The sequence below is a fragment of the Lathamus discolor genome, chromosome 3, assembly GCF_037157495.1.
Source record: "Lathamus discolor isolate bLatDis1 chromosome 3, bLatDis1.hap1, whole genome shotgun sequence".
Taxonomy (NCBI): domain Eukaryota; kingdom Metazoa; phylum Chordata; class Aves; order Psittaciformes; family Psittacidae; genus Lathamus; species Lathamus discolor.
Window position 1 is genome coordinate 115,235,598 of NC_088886.1, and position 27,711 is coordinate 115,263,308.

The following is a 27,711-nucleotide window of genomic DNA, read 5'->3' on the forward strand; positions in this document are numbered from 1 at the left end:
TTTTTTTTTTTTTTATATAATAAACATGTCTAGTCAAAGAAAGTATTAATGAAGCAATTCCCCAAATAAAACAGCCCATCATATCTGAGTTGCAGCAGAGAGAAAGTGTGGTCTTTGTAGTTTAATCAAGATCACAAGACTTGTTTTGAGCGTCTGTCATCTTTAATTTTACGGCACTTCATTTCAGAGTGGGACTGCCAGGGTCACATGCAATTAAAACACAGGCAAGATTTGTCTTGTGAAATCTTAACATAAAAAGTAATGTGTTACTCTATTTTAACTTTTCTACTGAACTCTGTGAACTCACTAATTACTTTTCCCCCTCTTGTCACCTTTTTGATATGACATGTATTTTATAAAGGAGATAGAAGTTTGGATTTTTTTTTTTTCTATCATGCATATGATTGAGGATAACAAAATTAAATGAAAGAAAAAAGGAAATGTATTTTTCAGAAATACATTTTTAGAAATATCTGAGCATTACTGCTTCAATTACAAAGGGACCGGAGGATCAAATTCTAGAAAATAATTATTAATCTGCTTAACTAGGGCAGGTAGAAGCGTAATAGCAGACCAGGGATTTTAGTGTGGCCAATCACACAGACTAGAGTTCATTCTCTTGAGTGGGGTGACAGGGGAAGGGTAAAGGGACTTTAATGTGGTGGGCCATGAGAAGCACTAAAACCCAGTATCTATGTAGCTCCTTTATAGCTTCAACCCAGTTGCATCGTTGTGATCAGTAAATTGCATGGACCCTTATTAACCTTATTGATAAGGAGCTTAGGAAAGTCCCATTCAGTCCAGAATATATTCTTCTTTTTGTTCTCCTGTCTGTCTCGGTTTGCAATCCCAGTCTCTTTGTACAGAAATCCTTTATGTTGCACCTCAAAATTCTGTGCAAGTACTCTGCTCATTTAACTTGGAGCAAGGGAACTGTAGAGCAGAAAGGGTTGGAGTACACATGGGGCCATGGGCCTATTTAAATATAGCTGGGACACCTGGAGAATGTTTGAAAAATTTCTTCTAAAGAATCTTTTATATTGTTCTTCTTTCTGTGCAGCTGGGGTCTGTAGGGATCAGGGGATTATTTTTGATACCTGTCTAAAAGAGTTATGTCTACACTGATTTCCATCCCTTGCTACTAATTAACCTTATTGTATACAGGAAACTGTCTATTTAATACCTGCATTCTTTCTGTAATGCCAAGTAAAATGAAATCTAGTGTGAAATCTAGTTAGCATTTGTCTTTTTGAAGTCATTTTTGAGTTTCCAGTTCGGGTGACTGTGACCTCAAAACTGAAAGCTATAAAAATGGTCCCAATTTCAGCTCAATGGGAGTTTCTTGAAGATTCCCCATTCACCTGGACTTGCATATGTATTAAATTGCCTATCTCGGCACTTCATATTGTTTTCCCAGGAACCATCTATTTCTGGGTCATTCGTAGCCCTGCAAAGCACATATGTTCCTGCAGCTCCTCCTAAGTAAAGGAGTCTCCTCCTTTCTGCTGGAAAGATCACACTTTGGCTGTTTTAATGTACAGAGACTTATAAAAATTTAAGTAGCAATGGGGAAAACAGATACATTAAGGAAAACAAGAAACAATGATTTAAAAATGTCACCAATAAATGCAGAGGATGGTAAGGGTGACCAAGATGAACTTAAATTGCAAAACGAAAGGCAAAAATGTGGATGATGTACCATATTTTAAAGGACATTTAAAGCCTGCTGAACAGCACTGATTTTGATTGTGTCTGTTCCAACATGCAGATACAGGAGTCATTACCATACAGTGTGATCTATGCAGAGAATAGTGACTAAAATAAATTTTCTCATGTATTTGATGAGGAAGTGTTCCCCTGGACATCGTAAGGCCAAACTGGGCCCTGGGGCCCTGCGTTCTCCACAGGCTTCTGACTGCATCCCTGCTGAAACAGGGACCAAATGCAGGTTTTGATTTTTGCAGGAGATGGGTTCAGTTTCTGAAAGAAGACTCAGGTCAGGTGGCTGAGTCATTCTGCTGGGGACAGGCCAGCTGCATGAACTTGGCAGTCCTTAACAACAAAACCCTTAAGAAGGACATAGTACTAAATTTGCTTCATTCAGTACAAAATGATGATATCAAGAACAAAGCTAGTCAAAACAATGCAATACAGCTATACAAAAAAAACCCCACAACAAAACAAGGACAACAACAACAATAAATGATATCTTTTTAATACTGACTCTGCACCAGTATTGAAAGCATGGATACTAAAGCAAGGTTGGAAGTGCTTGTTTGATATGTTAGTACTAAAGCTCAGTGGAAACACGGAAGGAATAGAACAATGATATCATCAGTTGTAATCTATTTGGGAAGAATGAGAAGCATTTTTTCAATCCTGCTGGGGCTTGTTAGATAGCTTGGCTCTCTGCTTGGTGGCAGAAAGTCTTATGGGGTTGAGGTATGGAATGTGTGTAGGTGTCCATCCGTGTGGCTAAGTGACCACAGTGAGGATCAGAGATTCTGTTTCAGGAGCCCAGAAGGTGTCTCTGGAATCTTCTGTATAACTAATCCTCAGTGAAAGGGAGAAAATTTTTTTCATTTGCTATTTTCCTTCCATTTCCTGTATTTTATACTTATTTATGTTTTACACCATTCTCGAGAAAATACATTTCTTGCAGTGCAGCCTTTCCAAAACCAACAGAAATAATCTGGCTTGACTATAAAAGATTTTTTTTTTGTTATTATTGTTATTTTTAATTCTGCTTTTCCTACTAAGCTTCTCTGCAAAACAGCTAGAAATTTTCATTTTCGAAACATTAGTACAGCAAATTGCCATTTTCTGTGTACGGCATTCTCTATGTACTCATCATCTGAATGATTCCAGATCACTCTCTGGCAGCGTGAATCACAGCATGCCCTCATGCTTGCCTCTTTTTCAATTATATCTAAGAGGAAGACTGCTGGAGACCCATTTTTTCATCTTGCACAGGACCCCAAAAGTGCCAGATTTCATTTAAATATAATATTATGACAGTATGATAAAATGGATGTTAACAGGACACTGACTAATATGATCCATAGAGAAATGATAGAACAATGCAATATTGGACAGATTGTATTACAAACGTGCATTCAGTGGATACAAAATTCCCTTTATAAAGAGGGTCCAAAGATTTAATCCTTAGATCGTATGATCCTAGTTATTGTTCTAAGATATTCTGCAGAAGTACTGAAATTTTTTTAATCCTTTAATGAAATACATGTATTTTATTTTATCGTAGGGCCACCTATCACTCCCAATTTGTTAATGAATCTTGGCATTCAAATGACTTATCAACATGTACTGCAAAGCATAAAAATAGATTAATGTGGCATACATTTCTTTGCATATAAATATGCACCTTCATATAATCTCAGTGCTGTCTAATTCAACAAAAAGTATGTCATTTCCTTCCTCTAGCAGGTTGAGTTAAAAATGAGCTAAATGTGTGAGAAAGCCATTACTGCACTAATGAAAAGCTCAATACCGTTTGAATTTTTCATCGAGGGATATTTGTTCTGTAGCACACAGCACTAATATTTACTGTCACCAGTACAGTATGCACAGTAATTAAGGTACAGCCATCAGCATGGTGGATATTAAACAAAGATGTTTCTCTGCGAGGTTGAACCTCTTTCACAGATTTTTCACAGTCCTTCAAGAATTTTTAGGTTTGGTTGACGAAGTGATGGGGAGACAAAAAGGGTTGAAAGGGGTTTAGTGTCAGATGCAGCCTCTATATCTACTGTGCCTTTATCACAAGAAAGATGGTGAAATCCATCTCAGGTCCTTACTGACTAGGCAGTGACTATGTAAGGAAAATCAGTACCACTGGGACTGCTCTTACTCTAGGAGATGGACCAGGGCTGTAAAAATCATTATCCTCATTGAGAACATGGACAGTGATCTCATCTGCTTCATCTGTGGTGCCAGGATGATGCTGAGGGTGCTCTTTTTTTTAGCAATGCACAGCTGAGCAAGAGACCAATGTAGCAACACAGGGAGTTGGCTACCTCCCTCATTCTTCCTCCTCTCACTTGTTAATAACATCAGAAGGGTGTCACGTGAAATTAATAAGATATTAATTTCACAATAATGTCATGTATTTAATAATAAACTTGGGAGCAGTTGCAATTCTGGCTACAGTAACATATTCTCCTCTCCTGTCCATACAGGAGATGGGCTAGGGCTGGAGTATGACATTCAAGGGCAGGACTAGCTTTTTCATCAAGCTACAGTCTAGCATTTTCAGGAGACTTCTTTCCATAAGCACAGTCTCTTTAGAGGGCATCAGAAAATCTGGAATGTGCCAAGTATCCCGAGTGATCCAGATTTTTCCTGCCAAACTGTCTATCCATTTTGACAGTGTTCTCTCATGCTCTCTTTGCTCCTACTGCTTAGTGACACAGGACACATCTGGACTCCTTTTGACACAACCTGTCCATGGATTCCTGGAGATAATTGTCAGACCCATCTGCTATTTTGTATGTGTACCTGTGTTTTGACAACTAGGCATGGTATAAGTCTAAATAAGTAAATCAGAGATGCATTCAGAGCCATCTAAACCTCAGGAGCCTTTGGCATGTTTATGGTCAGATGAACTTCTGACAAATCCCACAAATTCCTAATCATTAGGTGAGCAAAGAAACTCCCAAGACTTGACTGTGTGGCGTCTGTCACCCATGCTACGGGAGTCCAAAAGGAGCAGTTTCTAATAGCAGAAAATTTGCCCACCCTCCCTCTTCACATTATGCTTGGCAAATGGCCTGAGACAGATGCACGCTTGCTTCTTAATTAGGTGCTTTTTTTCCTTTCTATCCAGTAAGTTCTGGTTGCTTCCATAGGAAAGCAGTTACAGGAAAGGCAAGAAGTACAACTTGTGACTCCAGTAGTCTTGCAAAGCACACTTTTACTAAGGGAGAAAAAGGAATCCCAAACTAATATATGAGTGACAGATTCTTTCCCCATTCAGACATGTTTGGGGTCAAATGTTTAAAATCTTTTATGAATGAATATCCAACTGTACAGATAAGATGAGGATTTTAAAAGGCTTTGGCCTTCACAAGGTAAAATCCATGGTCTGACTGTGCAGAAAATATTTGGGATATGAAGTAATTAAAGCCTTATGCGAATAAATATGAATTTCTTCAACCTGGAAAAGCTTTTTAGATCATTTCTTGTGATGCCAGCCATAGAAAGGTGCCTCAGAAGAGCATGCAGCACTGTCCTGGCTGGGCCTGCAATCAGGATCTCGAGGTTCACCTCTCTTTACTGCTTTTTTCAAAGCAATATTTTCCTAACAAGTGTTTGCTGATGATTTTAGAGAAAAATGGTATTGCTTCTGACGTAGAGCCTTCATCTTTCTTTGCATTTAATAAGATCACAACCTTCTCTAGCAGCACTTATTTTCTGTAGCAAAAACCCAATTTGTACAGGTAGGCTATCCAAAAACCAAGTATTGTTCCATAGTAATGTGGGTCATATCTATTGGCAGAAAGTGGAAGAGTAAATTTATTTTAGGCTCTTTCTGTCTTAATACATTCCATGTCCCTGACCCCCCTGCCCCTGTATTTGCCTAGCTTCCTTAAAGCCATTTGAGATATTATTTGAGAAACCAGTTTATTGAGGATTTATACTGCAGGAACAGTACTTCCAAAGTGGTTCATATATACAAGCTGTGTATGAGTAAAAATTATATAAAAGCAAAAAGAGAGTGAAAAGTAAGGGCAAACTGTCTGAGGGTCTGGATGCAACTGGCCATCGTATTTGAAAAATCATGGCAGTCAGGTGAAGTTCCCGACGACTGGACAAAGGGAAATATAACCCCCATTTTCAAGAAGGGGAAAATGGAAGACCCGGGGAATTACAGACCAGTCAGTCTCACCTCTGTGCCTGGTAAAATCTTGGAGCACATTCTCCTGGATGGCATGCTAAGGCACATGAAAAACAACAAGGTGCTTGGTGACAGCCAGCATGGCTTCACTAAGGGGAAATTCTGCCTGACCAATTTGGTGGCCTTCTATGATGGGGCTACAGAATTGATGGATAAGGGTAAAGCAGTTGACGTCATCTACCTGGACTTGTGCAAAGCGTTTGACACTGTCCCACATGACATCCTTCTCTCTAAATTGGAGAGATACCAATTTGATGGATGGACCACTCGGTGGATAAAGAACTGGCTGGATGGCCACACACAAAGAGTTGTGGTCAATGGCTCAATGTCCGGCTGGAGACCGGTAACGAGTGGTGTCCCTCAGTGATCGGTGTTGGGACCGGTCTTGTTTAACATCTTCGTCGCTGACATGGACAGTCGGATTGAGTGCACCCTCAGCAAGTTTGCCGATGACACTAAGCTGTGTGGTCCGGTTGATATGCTGGAGGGAAGGGATGCCATCCAGAGGGACCTTGACACGCTTGTGAGGCGGGCTGATGCCAACCTTATGAAGTTCAACCACGACAAGTGCAAGGTCCTACACCTGGGTCGGAGCAATCCCAGGCACAGCTACAGACTGGGCAAAGAAGAGATTCAGAGCGGCCCTGCAGAGAAGGACTTGGGGGTGCTGGTCGATGAGAAAATGAACATGAGCCGGCTTCAGTGTGCGCTCTCAGCCCAGAAAGCCAACCGTATCCTGGGCTGCATCAAAAGGAGCGTGACCAGCAGGTCGAAGGAGGTGATCCTGCCCCTCTACTCTGCTCTTGTGAGACCTCACCTGGAGTATTGTGTGCAGTTCTGGTGTCCTCAACATAAAAAGGACATGGAACTGTTGGAACAAGTCCAGAGGAGGGCCACAAGGATGATCAGGGGACTGGAGCACCTCCCGTATGAAGACAGGCTGAGAAAGTTGGGGCTATTCAGCCTGGAGAAGAGAAGGCTGCATGGGGACCTAATAGCAGCCTTCCAGTATCTGAAGGGGGCCTATGGGGATGCTGGGGAGGGACTCTTTGTCAGGGACTGTAGTGACAGGACAAGGGGTAATGGGTTAAAACTTAAACAGGGGAAGTTTAGATTGGATATAAGGAGGAAATTCTTTCCTGTTAGGGTGGTGAGACACTGGAATTGGTTGCCCAGGGAAGTTGTGAGTGCTCCATCCCTGGCAGTGTTCAAGGCCAGGTTGGATGAAGCCTTGGGTGGGATGGTTTAGTGTGAGATGTCCCTGCCCATGGCAGGGGGGTTGGAGCTAGATGATCTTGCGGTCCTTTCCAACCCTAACTATTCTATGATTCTATTCTATGCAAGCTCAGGTGGAAGGTATTTAGAGGAACAGAGAAGCATTTCTCTCCTTTGTCTATTGCTGGGACTTCTACTTGACAGAACAAAGCTGACTTTAATTAGGGAAAAAAAAGCCACAACAGTTTTCTGTGGCAGTTTCTTCTCTGTTTCTTCAATAAAGTGGAAAAAAAGGTCTCTGTCCTCCCTCATTCATTCTTATACCCTGTCCAGCAATGACAGAGAATGAGTAACTTGTAAATCTTAGAAATTTTTCGTCAGTGCTTGTGCTGAGTCTGCTTAAGCCACTTAAAAGGACCAACTTTTTAATCTATTAGCTGGAGCTAATGTGCTCTGTGATGGACTCTTGAGAATTGGCGAGTCTTTGTCCTCATGCCAGGGGTGTTCTGATGGTAGAAGAGCACCCTGGGCAAAAGAATGTGAACCCAGTAAATGCACCAGGTCTTAGTTCATAGCCTTGTGTTTCAGGGAGGATGTCACATTGCCCAGTCAAGGAAATGTTTTGATTTCCGAGCCCAATCCTCCCCCTCCTTACCTCCGTTGCTTTGGGAAATGAGAAAAATATATAAAAGCAAGTTATTAATAAAATATCTATTACACCCATGGGACAGAGGTCCTTCCTTATTGTTCAGATGGCGTGTTTATTGTTGACATCTCTCTTTTCTCTGAGTATGCACAGAACCCTGAAATCCTTTTACATTTTTAATAAGATTATTTCTTTTTTCAATCTAGTGCAAGAAAACCGCATCTGCAATATGCATAATACTCTCAAAAACTGCAGCACCAGAGGGAAAGTATTACCAATGTTTTTGGCTACCTACACTTCAAAGAGACATGATGTGAAAAAGAATAGTACTACCATTCTCAAGAAGGTGCTTGTATTTTGCTTCTTAGAGCACGTTTGTTTAAGGTAGCTGCCTTATCTTTCAGTTCTCACATTTGAGGTGAAGCATGTCATAAACACAACAGGAAAGTCGGTTTGCTATCCAACCAGCAGCACTTGGGAAACCTGGAATAGCCAACATTATTGTGTTGTTTTGTTTGAACTCAAGAGTCTTATGGAGAAGGGTAATCATCAGTTCTACATTCCTGCGGTGCTGCGTGGCCTGAAACTGTGCAGAATCTGTGAAATTGCATTTGGCTTACAGCTAAATGTGGATCCCAAACTAAAAAACAGTTATCTGTATAGCATCACCTAGGTGCTTCATGATCAGTCAATGCTGATTCAGTCTTAGACTGCAGCTGTCTTGAGGAAGCTGATTCATTGTGGAGGACCCTAGCCCATCTCATAGTAGATTCCAGGTCCATGTGCCTGAGCCAACATAGGATTCATTTGAATTTTGCAACATCAAAAAAACCAAGGCAAAAGCAGTCTTTCCCGTGAGTGTCCTGTGGGTAAGTCAATATCACAAAGACTGCAAGGGGCTCAGAAACTAAGGTGAAAGTGGTTCGGGCAAGTACTAGAACCTTCAATCTGATCCCCACAGAACTTATTTTCTTCCCAGGCTGAATACATGTTTACACAATACAAAATCTGTCACAATGTGGAACTTTCTGGCTATTACAAAGTGTCAAAAAAGCTTTGATTTGGATTGGATTTTGGACTTAGAAGACAGGCTATCACCACCCCAGCAGCTAGGAAATTGCTGTTAACCATTGGCTCTACAGAACAGTGTCCAGTGGAAGGAGAGCTAAAGTGCATACACATAGATGGCTTTGCTTTGCTAAGCGTATACACTGGGTATGCTAGAGGTGGATATGGAACATATGGCATGCATGTTGTCTTTGTTGTTATTATACATACAAACACGTTATGATTAATCCCATGAGGAATCTGAAACATACCTCAGTAGCTCCTGCTCTCAGTGCTTTGAGTCATAGCACAGGAACAGACCTAAGCAGTCTTCCCACCCTGCCTTCTCTCTTGCTTTGGGTTGCAGCACAGGAGCAGACTTGGGCAGTCTCTTCCCACCCTACTTTCCGTCCTCTTGCTGCTGCCAGGGTTGTGTGGCTGAAGCTGCTGATGCAAATCTGGGTAGCTGCATGGTGAGATAGCCACAAGGGAGAAAATAGCAGCACTGATATATTCTCTGTATGGACCAGAAGTAACATTTAATTCCCCAAATTCCCTTGTGAATCTAGTCTGTGGGGAGCACTAGGGACAGTTCTTCAGTGCAGAGCAGCAATCTGTTACAAACATGCTACTTGATTCTTTCAAGAAAAAGAGATCAGTAATGAAAATATTAAGGATCCTTTCACCTTGAATACTTAGGGTTTTGTTTAAAAGGTCTGACTGGATACACAGAGCATCCAGTGAAAGACAGAGCAAGTTATAAGAGGTGTGGCAGATCTTCCATATGAGGGAAAGTTAAATTGATTGAGACATATGAGAGGTGATATGTTAGTAGTATATAGGAGAGTGAATTGCCAGAAGAGGTCAGTCAGACAATCCTATTTAGCCTTTCCCATAAATCAAGAGCAAGCGGGGTGCTATACAATAATACTAAAAGCTAATGAATTTAAAAGTGATACAAGTAAAATATTTTCTTACATGGTACATAATTAACCTGGGAAATCCATCAGATACCATTAAGACAAAGAGCCTGGCAGGATTAAAAATGGATAAAAAGTGGCAGAAACTACATGAAGATAGAAATGTATACCGGGTGTTCAGCCATGTACTTAAAACCATTTGCTCCCTGGGGCCACAAAGAAACATCCACTGTGGGAAAGCTAGATGTGAAGATTGGATTTCTTGCACCTTTGGCACTGCAGTGAGTAGACTGGAGGCTGAGCAGTGGACCAGTTGAACTGCTTTTAATATGGTTGCTTTCATTTTCCAGAGCACAGGGCACACCTCCGTGTACCCAAAATTGCAACCAGAAAACATTCAAAAAGGTTCTGAGCTGCTTCTTTGAATGCTTCTGAGCTTTGAGAGAATATAGAAATTACTGGTGGCTAGATAGTAGCTCCTTTTGTCTCCCAGACATGCAGCCAAGAAATGTATGGATAGGAGATGAGCATAAGAATTGTATTTTGACACAGGTGGAGGAGAATCTAGTGAAATATATTAGTGCCTTTTATTAACTGAAATGTGCTCTAAAGTGGTAGTGTTTTGGGGATAATTAACTGGCATGCATTCCGAATATGCAGTGTTTTAAGAGTTCTTCTTAAACTTGTTAAAAATGCTGTCAGCTTCTACTGGAGGTGTAAGATGTCACCCCAGGTTTTACAGTGTGTGGTTTTTGGAGGTGCGTGGACAGTCTGCTTTTCTGTGGGATGGTGGGTTGCCTTCGTTTCTGAACTATCTCTGAGGGTTTAAGAGTAAACTTCAGAAAGCCTGCAAAACTTCACCATGGTGAAGAGTCTGGAAGGTAAAGTTTTACTAGTTCCCATTCACTCTGAGGTTACCTTGCTCTCGAGTTGCAGGGATGTGCAGTGCTGAGTGCCCGTAGCAGCCCATATACTGGATTATATGGGTGAATTCAGAGGAAGCAAGGGTGAAGAATATAAAGTTTCTAGGGAAAAAAAAAAACAAAACCAAACAAAACAACAAAGAATGAAGCTGACTAAAATTAGCACTAAAATACAGTGCTCTTTTTTGACATGGCTGGCTCTGTGCCTCAGTTTCTCACACCACCGATGCAAGAACGCCAGTTCTCATGTCTTGAGTTTTGAGTGAAGATCTTTTTGACTTCAATATGTGATTTGGGTGAAAAACTAAAGTGAGGGCTCATGTTTTATATTCAGTGTGCAACCAGATCTTTGTAACAAGGATCTCTACGATAAAAATAGGCATTAATTCCCATAGTATTTCAGGTATGTTTGGAAGTATGCAATTGCTGAGTGTAAAAATAGTGTGCAATATGTAACGATAGAGTATATTTCTTTGCTGTGATAGCACGGGGTGAACTGACGTAAGAATGGGATTTCTGCTTTAGTAGCATCCTGCAAGCATTCACTCAGTGAAGCCTACTCGTCAGCAAGGGCTGTAGCACTTGAGCAGTGAAAGCTTTGGGTATGCTCAACCTCAGCAAGCAGCTTACTGAAGGTCACTTACTGGAGATTTTTGTAATTTGTTACCCTTGGTCCATAGGCAAGGGTTGGTTTTTGTTTCGATTTTGGATTTTTTTTTAAATCTGAAGTGGATGCTAAGGAAGGTTCCATGTTCTCCAAAACAAGAGTTGCCCTGGGCCCCATTTATGCATCCTACAAAAATCAGAACTCATGATTGAGACTTGCATCTGTGATTATGCTCAGCTTGCTTATGTTCCATCTTTCCTTTCTGAAACAGGAATGCAGTGCGGGGGAACCTGCTGTGCCGTGATAATATGTGCATTCCCGGAGGCTTGTCTTTCAGCCTTTTCTGAGAATTAGCCATGTAAAATCTTTACACTGCCTGATTACAGCAGTGATTGTGGTCCCAACTTACTTTCTAGCTCTCTTCCAAACTCCACCCATGGTAGTACTATGTAGTAATTGATTAGCTGAACTTCTTGAGTGCCTTGAGCTGAATGGCAGTCTTTGGCGCTGTTGCAACATGGGGTGCTTGCAAAAACAGGCTGAACGTTACCTACACTGTAGCTGTCCTAGCATAGAATTAAAGAACTATTTAAATGCATGTTGTTCTTAATATATATATATATATATGTGTGTAAAGAAAAAGAGAGATGAAAATTTGCTCAAGGCTGTTCATGTGTCCTATTTTAGCTGTAGCCCAGCAAGTCAGTCTGTCTTTCTCATTGTTTACTCAGAAATTCTATTTTGCAGTTGAATTTCTTGAATTAAAGCATGACAATTCTTGCACAAGTTTAAGATTCAATAAATTAATTTTTAAAAAAATTATTTTAATGAGAAATATTTCTAGCTGGAAATGCCCTTTTCAGTTCTGTTACAGGTCTCTTTCCTATCTCTCTCCTTTATATTAATCCCAGTTACTAGGACAGCTATCTTATCACATGAGTTTGAGTAGAAGATACTCTGCATAGGGAGAAGATGCAGATAAACAGACTGATTTTCAGACATATTTGTTTCTGATCATTTATTTTGAATAGTGATGACTCCTTGCTTAAAGTATCTATAGTATTTCTCAAACTGAAGTTAGCTCCTGAGAAAAAGATCTGCAAGTCTAATTTTCACATGCTAAAATTTCAGCAAAGTTTGAGTAAAACTTGTACAAAGTCATAGCAAATACTCTTATAAGTAACCACTGGAGTTGCAACGTAGTGGTAATATAGGCCCAGAGAATTGCTCATGCTGGATGGAGGCCATTTCTAAGACCCTTCTGGGACTTAGAAATGTATGTGTCCAGCAACAGAACAGAGTCTGTTGGAGCCCTGGGCTCTGAGCTTGGTTAGTAAATTGCAAACTACCTGAGCAGGAGGAAAAAAGAAACCCCACTGCAGTTAAGGCTTGCAAGTATTTTTTAATTTTTTTTTTTTTTTTTTTGTCCCCACTCTTACTGTCTTCTGTCCAGCTGCTTTTACCCTGAGGGGCTGATGGCAGGAGCTGTGGGGCTGGCTCTTTGACTAATGGTTGAGTCAGTAATTTTTCCCACTGAATTAACATAGATATCAAAGGAGACAGGGAGAAGACCGTTCTCTTGGGGAAGGGAGCAGCTTGGCAGCAAAGCATGGATATTCCTTTCTGTTGTCAGGATGAGAAAAAGTATGGACATATACACTCCTCTGATGAGAGACGCTTAAGTCCTTCCAAATCTGGCTATCCACATGCCAGGCTTCTATCTTTAACAAAGCATTTAGTAAAGAAGTCAGCATATTTGTACAGCATTTACATAAGGAACCCTTCAAAACCAAAGAAAGGCTTATGTGTCCAAAAGTTTGTTTCATTCCAACACCCCCCCAACCCGCCAAACCAATTGATTTTAAGAAAGATACAAGTTCATTTCATAAGCCTTGTTTTCCTTACAAAAACAAGAAAAGAGGAGTCTCCATGCTCCAAAGAAAGCTCAAAAGGAGATTAACTAATTAATTAAGAATCTTTTCTTCTGAGTGCAACAGGATCCAAGAAACAAGTGAACTTTTCATTTCCAGTAATAGCAGAAATTACTTCAGTAGCATGACTGTGAGCACCCATGGGACCATAACGTGAGAATGGTCTTTATTAAGAAATAGGCTGGACTTCTGACTATCATTCTTCCAGTCACTTCCACAGGCTATAAACAGCGCCTCATTTGTTGCTATTAAAAGAGACTAAAGACAACTATGCTGAAAAGCATTACTGTTTAAGTAGTCATGGCTTGACATTAACACAAAAAATATTTTTTTGGAAATAAAGTGAATTTGGGCTCTTCAGAACATTATAGTTTTGTTCAGAAATTATTATGTTGGATATTTGTGATACGGGGAGATTTTTTTTTGGTATTGTGTTTATAGTTTTAATTACTGGTCACTACCCCTCTGTTTAGTTTAACTTTTTCAAACATGTATGAAGTCAGAAAACATCTTGGGGCCAACTATAATGTTTTCTCAGTGTTATTTTTTCCCTGTGTTAGCACCTGATGAGAGAGTCTTTTCTTAGTTAACAATCAGGCCTCATTATATGTTTGTTCCCATAAATGGCTGCTCTGAGGAGCAACCTTTCACGAATAAGATGGGAGTTTGCAAAACGATGCTAAGCAAAAACTGAAGTAATCCATGATCTGCTGAGGTGATATTGAAGACATATCTCTCATGCACAGCAGACCTATGCATTAATCCTATGTTTTGGGGTCTTTAATTGCTTTAAATATTTGCTTCTAGATCTGTGTTTCACACATCTTATTTACATGGTTTATTTTTCATTTTCTGAACAAATCGATAACCAGACAGACTCTTTACCACACTGGATTAGTTTTATTTATTCTCTTTGAACTTGATTAAAAAGCTGTCAAACATAAGTCTACATTTTATCAGCAGAATACTCTTACAAAACAGGGTAGGAGATGCGTATAGCTGGAAACATACATTTCAAAATGAAACAATATTTGATATATTCTAGACAGTTACCCTTTTGTTTATCCATGACAACTGAAACTAACCATCAAATGCATAAATTGATTCAAGTCTAGCCAAGTAATCCTAAGGGCATATGAAAAGGCTTTTTTTTTAAAGTTCTTTCTAGATGAATTTAATGTAGTTCACCAATAAAGCATCCTCAGGAGCACAATACAAATGCTACAGAACATGAGATAGCTGGGGAAAGCGGGCAGATGTACAGTGTGATGAAGAATCAAAATGGATGTTACATTAAAATGAGCAGTCATGCAATGTCTTCATTTCATGTATTGCATTTAAGTAAAAATGCCAAAGTTCCAATTCCATTTTTAATTATTTTTTTTAGACACTGTTATGCAAATAGTGACATTCTATCTTGTGGTTGTTGTTTCGTTGTTGTTTAGAAATATTAAATGTCATTTCTTTTTTAACTCTTGAGTTAGACAACTTGATTATTTATCATGTCTTTAACTTTCAATATATTATCAAAGAGGAAAGTAACTTAGATTAGGTACAAATGATCTGGTATTACTGTTTTAATGCATTGCTCTTAATATACATAATTTAATCCATTTCACACAGATCTCCTCAATTATTATTTTTTCTTTCTGTGCCATTGCATATGTTGGTAAACAGCATTTTCTATGGTCTTTGGCCATATGCTGTATGCTCAGCTTGCAAAAAAAAAAAATGACACTTGGAGTGCTAGCATAATGAAACTCTCAAAGGGTTAATGCAGAATATATATAGGCAAATGTTGACAATATTTTTTATTCCAATGTTTGAAAATTAAACACAAAATCATCATTAAGTTTTCACAAAATGAGGCATCTGTTACTTGAAAGAAAAAGAAATATTTCAGAAATATGTTTACAGAAATGTAAAAATATTAGACATCGAGACAGATGTGAATGCTTTCAATAACAGGCCCTGTCTGTCAGTCTTCCTCAGAGCCGAAGATCTTGTTGTACTCGCTCAACATAAGTTCAACTATCTGATTTTGGTACAGCATGTGGACTGCCATGTTCCCTGTCTCCTTTTCAGGTCTAAGCAGTGTTGGTCCAAACACAATTCCTAAGCTTTGTGTTGACATAAGATTCACGGATTCCTTGGCTGCTATCCTGTTGACGAAAGGAAAGAACTGGTTAAAAAAAGGGGGATGTCAAAGGAGTCACTGTTGCAGTATACAGAGGCTCTTTTTTATTGATTCTCCTAACATGGATGGTTTTTTAGTTATCAAAGAGAAAGAAAAAAGGAGGGAAGAGACAACTTCTGTCAACCTGACGGACAAGGGAATGAGAGTCAGCTCCAGTCAGCATCATGTGTGCAGGGTGGAGGTCTAGAGGCCCATTTGCAGTACTCTCATATCAGGGCATGATTTGCTGATTTCTGGTAAGTGAGCATTAGTTAGTGTGTGTACTATAAGGCGATAATTTCTGATCTCATACATTTAGATACTGAAAATAGGGATTGCTTTTTATGCTAAGGGAATTGATTACTTTTGGTGTCAACAGTTTTGTTAGCTCCAGGGAGAAGCTTCTTTGCTTCCCTTGACATGGTCTCCAGGACTGAAAGAGTTAGGAAATCAAAATAAGTCCCTTAATATAGAGCTCATATGAAACACATTCCTTCTGCTAATTTAAATCCAATAAAGTTAGTATGGTATGAAATGGATTGCGAAATTTATATAACTAAAAACTTTTTCATGCTTTATCCTGGCACAGAGTTTCTTGAAAGACACTGAGACCTCATACCTTAATGAGATGACAGAAAATAATGGTAAGGATTATAACCTTTGATATCCTTATTACACACAAAATTATAAGAGGAGGATTATTATTATTAAAAGTTGATCTATGTCTGTATTAAGACTTAATATTCTTGTGGGAATGGCATTAAGGGTGGAGAATTCTGGTCTAAGAACAATATAGGTTTAATGGGTGGAGTTTAGATAGGCAGTTTCATATAAATCTCTGCAGTGGTGAGTATGAACTAAGTAGAAATATATTTCCCTCAATCCCAGAATATCTAATATATCCTAGGTTGGAAAGACTAGTAAATGAAGATACATATTCTATAAATAAATTTCACAGCTCCACCAAGGAATGTGAACTAAATGTAACTTTAATATGTAAATGCTTGAATTTATGGATGCTTCCTTAACCTGTTAGTTTTAACTTAAATATTCCAAGTGGACTGCTGAAGCCAAGTCGTTGAAGCCAAGTTCTGGTTTCTTCCCCCCCCCCCGTCACTCATTTATCTTTTTTAAATCCAGACAGCAATTTAAAAATCATTATAGCTGTCTGTTTTCCCATACCTGTTGCTGAATTTACAGCAAGCTACACTGTAAATGAAAGAACTTAATGAGGCATAATTGTTTCAGTCACTTAAGAAAAAGGTTCTTTCATGTTAGTGCAAGGGTTACACAGCAAAGAACATTGTCTTGCAGATTTCTGCTAATCTTGTGTACTACATTCCTTGAACATCAATATTTTGTTTTTTTCCCCATTTATAAATAGGAAACATTACTTATTTCTGCCTCGTGTTTGTAACTATGGTGTCCATTGCAAAAAAAAACCACTCTCCATATGGCACTAATAAGCTTGACTCAGCTATTAATTTCTTCAAATATAATGTCTTCATTATAAATGAAAAAACAAAAAAACTAAAACACCCAGCTTTCCTCTGGGTAATATTAGCATATCATCTCTTAGGAGTTTGGGAAGTCTCAAAAGTTAGTACTTTTGTTGGCAAATAACTGTGCGTGCTTCCGATGGACAACACATTTTTCACACATTAGCATTATAAAAAAAAGTTTGTTACATTTTTCACAGGGTGATTAGGTTGTTTTACTTAATGCCACTTATGCAGAAGCACGTACATCAAGCTTGGGGCCTCCTTGTGAGACTTGACTTCTGTTGTGCTTGTTACAAGTATTTGCAAATGACATCAGCATGGGTAGAGATGCTAGTTCACCAGGGAAAAGAAAATATTTATCTTGTGTAACTTTAGAGATCATCAGTTTAACATCAGTTATGGTTTTCCAATGAAGTGGTGTTGGTTATGGACAGCATTGATGAAGCTAGAGGAGAAACACCACGCAGGGAGCAGGTGGCAGTGGACTATGGATGAAGATATCGTCCATGGTGAAGAACAGTGGTAGCAGAGCTCAATTTACTGAAAGGAGAGGAAGATTGGCTTCCTTTATCTATGAAATTTGGAGCAAGATGCTGAGATCCTATGTTTGGTATGTGGAATCAGAAAAATGGAAGATAAATGGCCAACTCCTCTGTTTTTGTTTGCTATCTTTCTGCATCAGAATTCCCCTTTTTTTTTCCTGGAGATGCTATTGTGCACGCAAAGTCCTGTTTGAGTCCAACCATTGCCGTCACATGGTCTGCTGTTGCTCACCTCTCAGGAGGTGAATGTGTGGCATGAAAGAAGGGAAGGTGTCCATGGTGTGTGTTGGTGATGGGGGGGAACCAGCTATCTGTTGTGGTTCATCGTTTTAGAACGTGGCACTAAATATGCCATGTATATTTGGGACCTCTAAGCTTAACACTAGAATAATAATTCTTGCATTCGGAGCATCTCTTGAAAATATTTTTACCTATTCATGCAGTTATACTTGTTTTGATCACCGTAATAGCAAAAAAATATGAGCCAAACAGACTTGGAAACATGGAAAGTCTGAGTAGTTAAAAAATCTGTGGTAAAATACAGTTACTGGAAGGAAAAAAGGAATGAAGTCAATCATCCTCAATAAAATAGATTTAACTTTAGGACCTTATGTCTTTTTAAATTACAAATATTTACCAGTGAAATTCTATAACTTTTTTTTTCCCACCTGTCCACAAAAGCAAAAGTCAAAGCAAACTGAGAACAAATATGTCCAGTTAAAGCTATTATTGTAGCTACTAGGTGAAATTGAGTTGTTGAAATAGAAAATCCCTGTAAAATGGGCAAGTATTTTTTTTTTTGGCAAGAAAAAGAACAGGAAGAGTGATGCACCATTTACAACATAAAAAGTGAAGGAAAATTCCAGAGCTACTTTTGTTCAAGGCCAAATGATTGATCAATTTAAGATTATTTTAGAAACAATCTATAATCCAGTGCCACAGATGTTGGAACCATATCAAGAAATTGTTGGGCATTATGCTGTGCAAGATTTTTTTTTTCCCCAAAAGAATGACATCAGGCCTTTATATCACAAGTCAGGAGATAAGCAGAAAGTACAGTTCTTATTAATAATAGTAATGAAATTAATGATGTATTAAAACAGAAGTGTATGATAGGAAGGCTCTGTGTCAGTGGCAGATACATAAGCAAAAATACTTGGAACTTGTGCTTTGGCTGTTGCCAAGGCAACTGTAAGTTGGAAAGCATGTGACTGAGAGAAGGGCAACTCTACAACTAAGAGGGTTATTGTATGGTGAGTTTGGCTCTCTAGTTCCATTAAACCTACTCTTTTCAAACTCTCTAAATAAAATCATTATTGATTTTGACATTTGGAAAGCACACTGGATTATTACTTCAAAGACACTAGGTGTTAGAAAATGTTCATTTTTATGCCATAATAATTGCTGAGGAGGGGAAAGCATTTCAACATTGACTGATTCCTCAACATTTTAAGATTCTTAGTGCACGTAAAAAAATAAAGAAGTCAGTATACTTAGGGAGGAAAGCCCTCATGGAAAGTGCACCATTTTATAGTGAGCTGGAGAGCTTGAGTGTAGAGCTGTCCTCTGTTACCTATTTTGAGAACTGCTCAGTCTTGCTTTCTTAGCCTTTCCCAGCCTATGAGGATTTAAGTTTACTCAATGTCAGGGACATTCCTATTCTATGAAGAACTGGTTTTAGCCATGCCTAGTACCCTTTTACCGTTTTAAATTATACCTAAGGGTAACTTTTCACTAATACAATCCTGCTACTCTTCCATGAACTGGTAACATAGACTATGACTAAAGCACAAAACATTACAAAATTAGGGCGTCAAATGAGTAAGACCAAGTCACTTGCTAAAATATTATGGGCCAGAATGGCAGGTGTAGAAATCACCTCTGAATTAAGTAGAATGCAGAGGGATAAAAGTAGGTTTTGATCTTATCAGAATCCTGTTTACCGGCATTATGAACAATATTTGATTTAACTAGGGAAGCCATTGCCATGGGATGCAGAAACCAATATCTAAACAGAGGCCAAGAAAGATTGAAGATGCATGGGAATAGAGAAAACTACCCAGAAAGGAGAGAAAATTATGCATTTGTGACATCTGTCTTATTGGTATAACAATAACCTCACAGAATTAGGAAGCAACTCCTCTTTAAGTGGATTATTCCATGACAACCCATTTGGGTAGGTTTTGTACTTTTGCTGAGCTGTGCTAGCAACCACTGTCACAGTCAGAGGTGCTCATTACCATGGACAAGGAGGCTGATTTGATGTGTAAGTTCCTATGAACTGCCTTAATGGATCAAAGTCTGCACATCCCATTGATTCACTTTACCAGTAATTATCCTCAAATTAGCTAATATCTGTTTCCTATATATACACAGGCATATGCAAATGTAATGTTCTAGCTTAAGGACTTGGCCATGAGAATGTCTCAGCTGCCTTCAACTCACCTCAGCTATAATGCTGTTAACAGGCCTTTTCACTGCTCTGTTATGGGCCAGTTTTTATGCAGCAGTTTTCTGAATTTTGTTATTGCAGAGCTCCCAGTCAATTTGAACATGTTAAAATTTGACTCATGATGAACAGTTTCTAGCTCAACATTTTATGGTCCTCTCCTTCTCAAATGCTGGTTCACAGGAGTTAAAAAATAACAGGTATTACATACTTTGCTTTAGTGACAAGACATTTGAGAAGAAATCATCCAACCTTGAAATAAAATCTATATGGAAAGCAATTCTACATCCATGCCAGTCAGATACATTGTGTGATCAGCAGAGGTGTCCCAGGGGAAAATTCGGTGTGATAGACAGGGTTGGTTACTTGGACCTCCTGTCAGTTCTTAACTCGTTGACAATAGCTGAGACATTCAGCACAACTTTGTTTTCTTTATTTGGAAGTAAAGTTAATATACTTACCTTAACTGTGCCAAATGTACTGGAAAATAACCTGATAATAAAATGTACTGTCCTAAGAAGTGATAATGTGTGTGTGCGTATAAGCACATTTTGGCTGGGCTTTTGCAGACAGCTTTTTCAGTGTTAAGAAGGAAGCACAAGTATAGAATGATACACAGATAAACTATCAGATTTCTTCTCAATATATTTCCTTTCCATTTAAGGTTACACATACTTTCCTGAAATGCAGCACATTACTGCAATGTCATTTTCTGATGTAAATTTATTTCAGTTTAACTATGGTAGTTGTTCTCCAGGAAGAACTTAAGCAGGTTTTTTTGGTACTAAAAAGACAATTCAACTACAGCTTTGAGAGTCCTCTTAAAACACAAAAACCAGTAATTGTTCTTCTATAACAGGTCAAAGTCCTGCAGATTTCCATATCCAGCTGGATATACCAACTTAGGACTGACATCAAAATATACCAGCCATGGAGGAAGAGGGCAGGTCCTATATGCTACTTAACCGCATCTTGAGATACTTTTGAAAATAATCAGAGGTGAGCCCCCGATACCATAAGCTCTATTTGTGTAAACTGTTCAATTCATTGCACTGCAATGTCGATAAATTCAAAATGTAGTAATAAATTTGAATTCTTGTTATTTTATGAAACTAAACCTCATTATTGTGTATGTACTGGCTTAATGGATAATTTGCTTGGTTGCATTACAGTGGTATTCACCAGCTGATAAAGGTAAGCAAATGCACACATTACCAGTTGAATCTGCAGCCTGTTGTTTATGAAATGTGTATACTATGTTGTGAGGGGGGGAGCTTTGTACATACCTAGCTAATGACCTGAGGTTTATGCTTATAGAGAAGGTTCAGAACACTATGATGTTGTCTATTTCAAAATGTGGATGTGATTTCTTCTGCAACAAATATGCACAGTTCAGGAATCACAGTGGACTAATATAGTTTAAAACAACTTTCTCTTGCCCATGTAAAATATGAAGGTATTTTTAATTCCTTTTTGCTCCATAGGTTGAATTCGAAACAATAGCTATCCAAGACTGGTAATAGAGAAACCAGGTCATGGCATACGATACCTTACAAGAGGGGTCAGGAATAGTTCAGACATACTTAAGAGCTTGCTTTTGCTGAAAATAGCCTTCATGGCTCCTGGCCTACAGAAACTCCATAGGCTTCCTGTGCTCTGCAGCTGTGGGTTCATATTACAGCTCTTTGGGAAAAAATACTTTCTCTTCAGTTGCTCTTGGGACATAAGAATGAGCTCTTGATGCTGTCTTCTTCTGCAGACAAGCCTTTAAATCTGACCATTGGATGGCTATATATAGTACCTGGACAGCTGACAGGGACCTGGAGGATGGGCTTCCTCGGGGGATCCCCTGCATATCTCACAGCATGAGCCCTTCCTTGGATGAACTGCCTTGGAGTCTAGCCCTAAACGAAAATAATAACTAAACTAACTCTGAACATCAGTTCACAGTTGGCTGAATAGACTCTGAAAAGCTGAAGAAAGGCATTTATTCTGGCTTAGCCTGGTTTAATAAGAGAACAGCTTAAAGTAAAATCTTTTCGCTATTGGGTGAACTTTGCTGTCTGAATGACGTCCTTTCTGAAGAGTGTGACTGCTCTTGCCCTTACATACACCATACATACTGCCTGTCTTGTAGATAAAGTCTTCATTTGTCGGGTGGCTGAGGCCAAGATGTAAAAGCACATTTAGGTATCTAAAGGGACTCAGGCTTCTACAGGGCCTTTGTTCAGGAATGTGCTTTGGTGAAGTCCTGCTTGTTGTTCTGCACAGTGGAAGCTCTGCTCCTGCCTCTGCCCTCATCTGTGGCTATATGAAGAGAGCAGGGTAATGGGGCACCTGCATCTTGGTCTTGGGATCACTGCTTTTTTCTGGCCATCTCCTGTGTCAGAGAAGCTCCAAAGGCAGAGAGTGCACACTGGTGTCCCAAACTGGGATGGACAGCAAGGGCAGGAGCTCATCTCCATGATGTGGTGGCTCTGCTAAAGAGCCTGGTGTGGACAGAAGCTCAGGTTCTGCACCCCAAACCGTATTGTGTCAAAGAAATGGATTCAAAACCTTTCCACAAAAACTTCCCTGTTACTGCAAAAGTTCCAGGTCTCCCTTTGAAAAACTGATCCAACTGGGTGACCTGCTAAGTTCTTCCATTTACTGATGGCCAGCACTCTGTCCTTCCAGTTTGGCTTGTTTTTTGAGTTTTGTGTGTGTGAATGCAAATGTAAGTCTGCAAGGAACAGGAGATCTGGCTAGTCCATGTTATCACAGTGTGAGTTGCTATTGAGCCTGAAGTGCACCTGTTTGGGGATGGCCACTAGGTAGGAGTCAACTGAAGACCAAGGACTTCCTTATGGAGCATCTCAGACTCCTCTGGCTACAGCTCCATGCACAAGGCATTCATTTCTGCCTTCTCTAACAGCTCTGTCTCAGCATATATATCTCAAACAGCAAATGCCTCTTCAAAAGCCACACTGCCACTGCAAGCACAAGCCTCCCCTTGGGGAGAGGATGGGAGAGAACAAAACCACCCATGACAGATGTTAGGCAGATGCTAATGTGCTTCTTAGAGGTATTTGGGTAGTAGAGTGATAAAAGTGGTGCGAGACTACATAGAGTAATATATGTTCAGACAGAGATATAACACACAGAGGCCTTCACTGTATTTTTGGCTGGTATTTTGGCTGGTGGTGTAACTTTTGCTTTGAATGATTTTTTTTTTTGTTTGTTTGTTTTTAAAGTTCTATTTCTGCATTTTGTGTGTGTGTGTGTGTTTTGGTTTGGTTTGGTTTGGTTTTGGTTGGTTGGTTTTTTTTGGGGTATTTTTTGTTTTGTTTTGTGGTTTGTTTTTTTTTTTTTTCCTGTAGAACAACTAGCTTATTGTAAAGACCAACCTGTTAGAAGCCCTGGATCTGTATGCTTTTGTGACTCAGAAGGCAACAAATATTTTTATGTAAATAAAGCTTTAACTTTTTTAATTGCTTAAATACTTTTGTTTAAGAATGCCTGAAGCTAAATTTGCTCCTAACATTAAAAATAAAAAGCAGTTAGATAACAATCTCCTTAAATCTAGAATTGTAAATATAGAACTTTTGTCATCAGCACAGCACATCCAAAAATGTCTTTGTAAAATAAATCAAATTATATGAGTTAATTGATTCCAGGCAACATCAGCAACTGCAGGTGGAAACTGAATAACAGGATGTTTATTAATGAGAGACTATTAATCAAAATTGACAATATCAATTTCTGTTTCTTTTATGTGAATTCTACCTGCAAAATCCATGGATATACTTGCTGATTTTTCAAATAAAAATTTAAAAGTAATGAAAATACTAACACTTGGGATTTTAGCTTTAGATGTAGGGCCATTTGTTTAAACAGCAAAAGGATATCCTAAATCCAATTTGACAGGCAATGCCAAAGATGCCAGTGGTAATTAATTAGCACTTAATTTAGACCACAGAACAACAGGATATGGAATTGGTGCTCAGTGCCATTTCCCCTTAGGCTTCATCTCATGAGGGTCAGGAGTATGGCTGTTGCATTGAAGGTCAGTAAATAAATTGGAGGAACACATTGACACTGGACTTTTCATGATAGATATCCTTCACCCTTATTACTGCCTCTGGCTATCGCTGATGGGAAAAGGGCTGCAATTGTTCTGTGAAGAATGCTGTACACAGGCTTGATTTGAGCAAGGTAGTGTTTGAACTCCTTCATCGTACTGGTGCTGGATGCTTTCTACAGGCAGGGAGCTGTCTCAACTTTGTATCTGGGCTGGAACTAAACATATAACTGTAGCATAGAAAGCTTGAGGAACTCTGACAGGTGAGAAAACTCACTTAAAAACAGTCCTTAAGTTTGCTAGATTTGTGAGCTTAGTTTTAGATTAAGCATAATTAAAATGAATGGAAGATTTTAAAGTTATGTTAGAAACTAGGTCGGCGAGGGAAAAAACACATTTTCTTATTATCCTCTTGACTTTGTCTTACTAATATTTGGTATTCCTCCATAGAGCTAAAGGCTCTTACTAAAGGTGGATTAATGTTATTAACAGCATTGTTTTCTGATGGGGACACCAAGGCTTTGACATACTTAGTGATGGACAAACAAAAAGTACATAGCAAAAAAATAAAAAAGCCACCAGTTTCATTGGTAACACAGCTGATTTTTATCTTAGTGAAAGAAATCACCCTTCTACAGCACACCCAAAGCAGAGGGTATATGGTAAACATGCAGGTGACCCTATGATCCTTATTCACAGATGCACATAAATTGCATTCTTGGGCTCAGGATTAATGGTAAGAAAAATAGGATTATGAGACTCAGTATTATAATATAATCCTTCTTCTCCCAGTAAACTGAGTGCATCTGCCAGCCACTGTTACGGTCTTTCTTTTGGCAATCTCTACCTGTCTCTCAAAAGAGCTGCTCAGGTGAAAGGGTGTCAGCACTGGCACTGAAACTCAGTGATGTTACAGCTTTCTGAAATAGCTTCTTACAAACTATACCCCACTGTGTTTAAGTAGTCTAGTTCCACCATGGCCTACAGGATGGTATACAGTGAGAACTTCAGCAATTGAAGCAGGATGATTCTTATTGCACATCCTAGATATACTGCACTAGCACAGTTTTATACCCTTGGCCCCCAGAAGTGCTGTCTGCACTGCTATGTCAGGAAAACACTGAGTTCCACAGCAGTCTGTGCTGTCTCTGGAAGCTGTACTTTGGAAGCCCCAGGTCAGCAGTTATTTTAACTTTCACTTCATCACACCCTTTGCAGCATTTTTCTCGACAGTGAGTGAAATTTTGATTATTGTTAAAGTCACTGAGAAGAACTCCCAGTGACTGGGAGCAAGAATGGAGTCAGAATTTCATCTTATATAAGCTTAACTTTTCTCATTTTGGATGATATCTACTTTTACTAAGTGGAATTACTACTTTTGACTATGTTCAATCTATAGCCTCTTGCAGCTTTCAATTATAGCCCTTTTGTGCTACCATAATCCAGTTGACAGCAAATAACTCAGCCCTGGATATGACAGGTTTACTTTCTGATTTAAAGCCAAAAAGTGGCAATTGGCTGGAATTTCAACTTAGTGTGCTGAACTATAGACGACCTTCTCAGAAATGCATCTTTGCTGGTGAAGTCTAGAGTTTCTCATGAAAAACTTAGTTTCACTAACAACATATAGTTTTTAGGCCCAGCATCATGAATAAATTGTTCAGTAATTGTAAATACACTTACAGTGGACACAAACAGTAATTTTTGATGTTGAAACCAGAGAATGAAGCAAAGAATTCCACATGTCAGAAAATGAACTTTCACCAAAGTTTTCCTTTTCCATGAGCTCCTATATCATAACTTCATAGCATCGTTTAGGTTGAAAAAGAGCTTTAAGATCATCAAGTCCAGTCATTACAATTACTTCATAATTGTATGATTATTTTTTAATTATCAAATCCTTTTTAGTAATGGCCTATTAATTGCCCCCAGTACAAAAATCTCATTCCTATATTATCACCATCTTGTTTAAAATTAAAGTCATTTTGTAGTGGCCTGTCCAACAGAGATGATTTTATATGGGGTCTGACCTCAACCGGGATTCCTACTCTTTCAGGTTCAGTTCTGAACTCTCCACAAGCTACTTTTGCAATGTATATGCACTGCATTTGTATTATATTTGAAAGATGCTTTAACATGCCTCCCAGCATCACGATTGTTTCAGCCCTGATACTGAACATGAGAAGGATGAATGTATCTATCTCTTAAATGCACTAGTGAGTATGTGCCACGAGTCTTTGATTTCTTTAAACTTATTTACATTTTACTTGCCCTTGAGCAATGAACTTACTATGTCAGCATTGTCTTTTCTACTTACACTTTGTCTGTCTTGTCCACTTACCTTAGCTTGATGTTTATTTTTTATGCACATATATAGTCCATTGCACTAAATGCATGAACTGCCTGAAGTGGAGGATTTTCCATATATTGTCTTTCTAAGATAAACCCTTTATAGTACTGCAAGTTCTGAAATATTTCTTAGCTTTGAACTAGTTTTGAATTTTCTCATTTCCTCCTTTTTTAGTCAAACACCCATTCACACATGTCCACTGGTCCCAGATGACTGTGGTCTAGCTGCCTTGGACACTTTACAAAAGTCTTTATTCTCTATACAGACAGTCCTATCTCTCTAAGGAGTTGGTTTTATTTTGTCTTTGAAGCTTCAAGTGACCAGACTTGCCAATGTCTGCTTTTTGTCTGACCCTGATCGAAATACACAGTTAGAAAAATTGGTGAAAAAACATGCACAAGTCTTTTAAACCTCCTAACCAATGGTTTGACAGCCATTGAAGGATTTAGGAAGAACAGATACAATCTTGTTGTTGGTATCAAGGCATATTCATCAGTCTTGGGACAGCTCATTCAGTAAGAAGCTTCCAGGACATCAAATCTTTCAGTCATAGCTGAACTGAGTAAAATGCCTCAATGCATCTGAGTTACAGAGAAACATTTTTGATAGTGCCTACCTGCCAAATGGGCCTGTCCCTATACGTCCTTGCTTATTGATGTTGTGTAGGAGGAGTAATTGGAGATTGTTCTTGGAGATGAAGCTTAAATGCCTTGCATATGATTTTTTTTGCGTTGCCTAGAACTCCTGCAGGCCACTGACACTGTGCTGTCTGTCTCTCAGACTAAATTCAGGACACTTTTTTTTTGTTGGTGCTGCATTTGTCTTCCCATACAGCAGAAAATATCTAACCTTAAGTGAATGGTTGCAAATGAATTTACAAGCAGAGAAAGTGCCTCTTTAGCAAGTAAATATTGTTGTTTCAGAATGCAAAGCTGTATAAATGTAATTTAATATGAAAGGTAATGAAAACCTGTTAGTATGTAACTTAGAAAGGTTAAGCATTCCTCATCATAATGGTCAGGTGAGTTTCAAAATGTATTCATCAAGGTTTGAAATCTGCCCTGAGATAGAAATCTCAGGGCTGACACTGAGTCCATAGCAGCTGCAATGACTTTTGTGGGGTAGATGCTCTGAAGGAATGTAAAATTCATTCATTTGATGACAGTTTTATGAGACAGTTATCCAGATATGGAAACATCTGGGTTGTTCTAGGAGGTGGTCTTAAGTTGCCTGCTACTACTGCTGCCACAGTTCCACTGAAAACCCTGTCTGGGCTGTAAGTTTGAATACAGACAAACTGATGTTCACAGTAAACTTTACTTACTGGAAAGCTTCCATGTGCTATAGTGTTGTCCCATATGCTGTACACTACTGGGGTCTCCAAGATCGTTGGCAGTGTTTGGTGTAGGCCTGGACTCGGCAGTGT

General features: G+C 38.9%; 2 protein-coding genes across 15 annotated transcripts in view; one reads left to right on the forward strand and one right to left on the reverse strand.

Moving 5' to 3' along the window:
* Positions 1–27,711, forward strand: part of GTDC1 (glycosyltransferase like domain containing 1) — a 338,529-nt gene that overhangs the window by 270,584 nt on the left and 40,234 nt on the right. For 8 of the 10 annotated variants that reach the window (XM_065671262.1, XM_065671264.1, XM_065671261.1 and 5 more), the window contains one exon: positions 20,735–20,874. In XM_065671262.1, coding sequence (XP_065527334.1) covers positions 20,735–20,851 — 117 coding nt within the window. In that variant the 3' untranslated portion in view covers positions 20,852–20,874. Of the gene's footprint in view, positions 1–15,971; positions 16,027–20,734; positions 20,894–27,711 lie in introns of those variants that run through there. The other 2 variants (XR_010610816.1, XM_065671259.1) reach the window with 2 other exon arrangements.
* Positions 14,085–27,711, reverse strand: part of ARHGAP15 (Rho GTPase activating protein 15) — a 334,091-nt gene continuing 320,464 nt past the window's right edge. For 4 of the 5 annotated variants that reach the window (XM_065671278.1, XM_065671277.1, XM_065671275.1 and 1 more), the window contains one exon: positions 14,085–15,368. In XM_065671278.1, coding sequence (XP_065527350.1) covers positions 15,185–15,368 — 184 coding nt within the window. In that variant the 3' untranslated portion in view covers positions 14,085–15,184. The remainder of the gene's footprint in view (positions 15,369–27,711) is intronic. The other variant, XM_065671279.1, reaches the window with a different exon arrangement.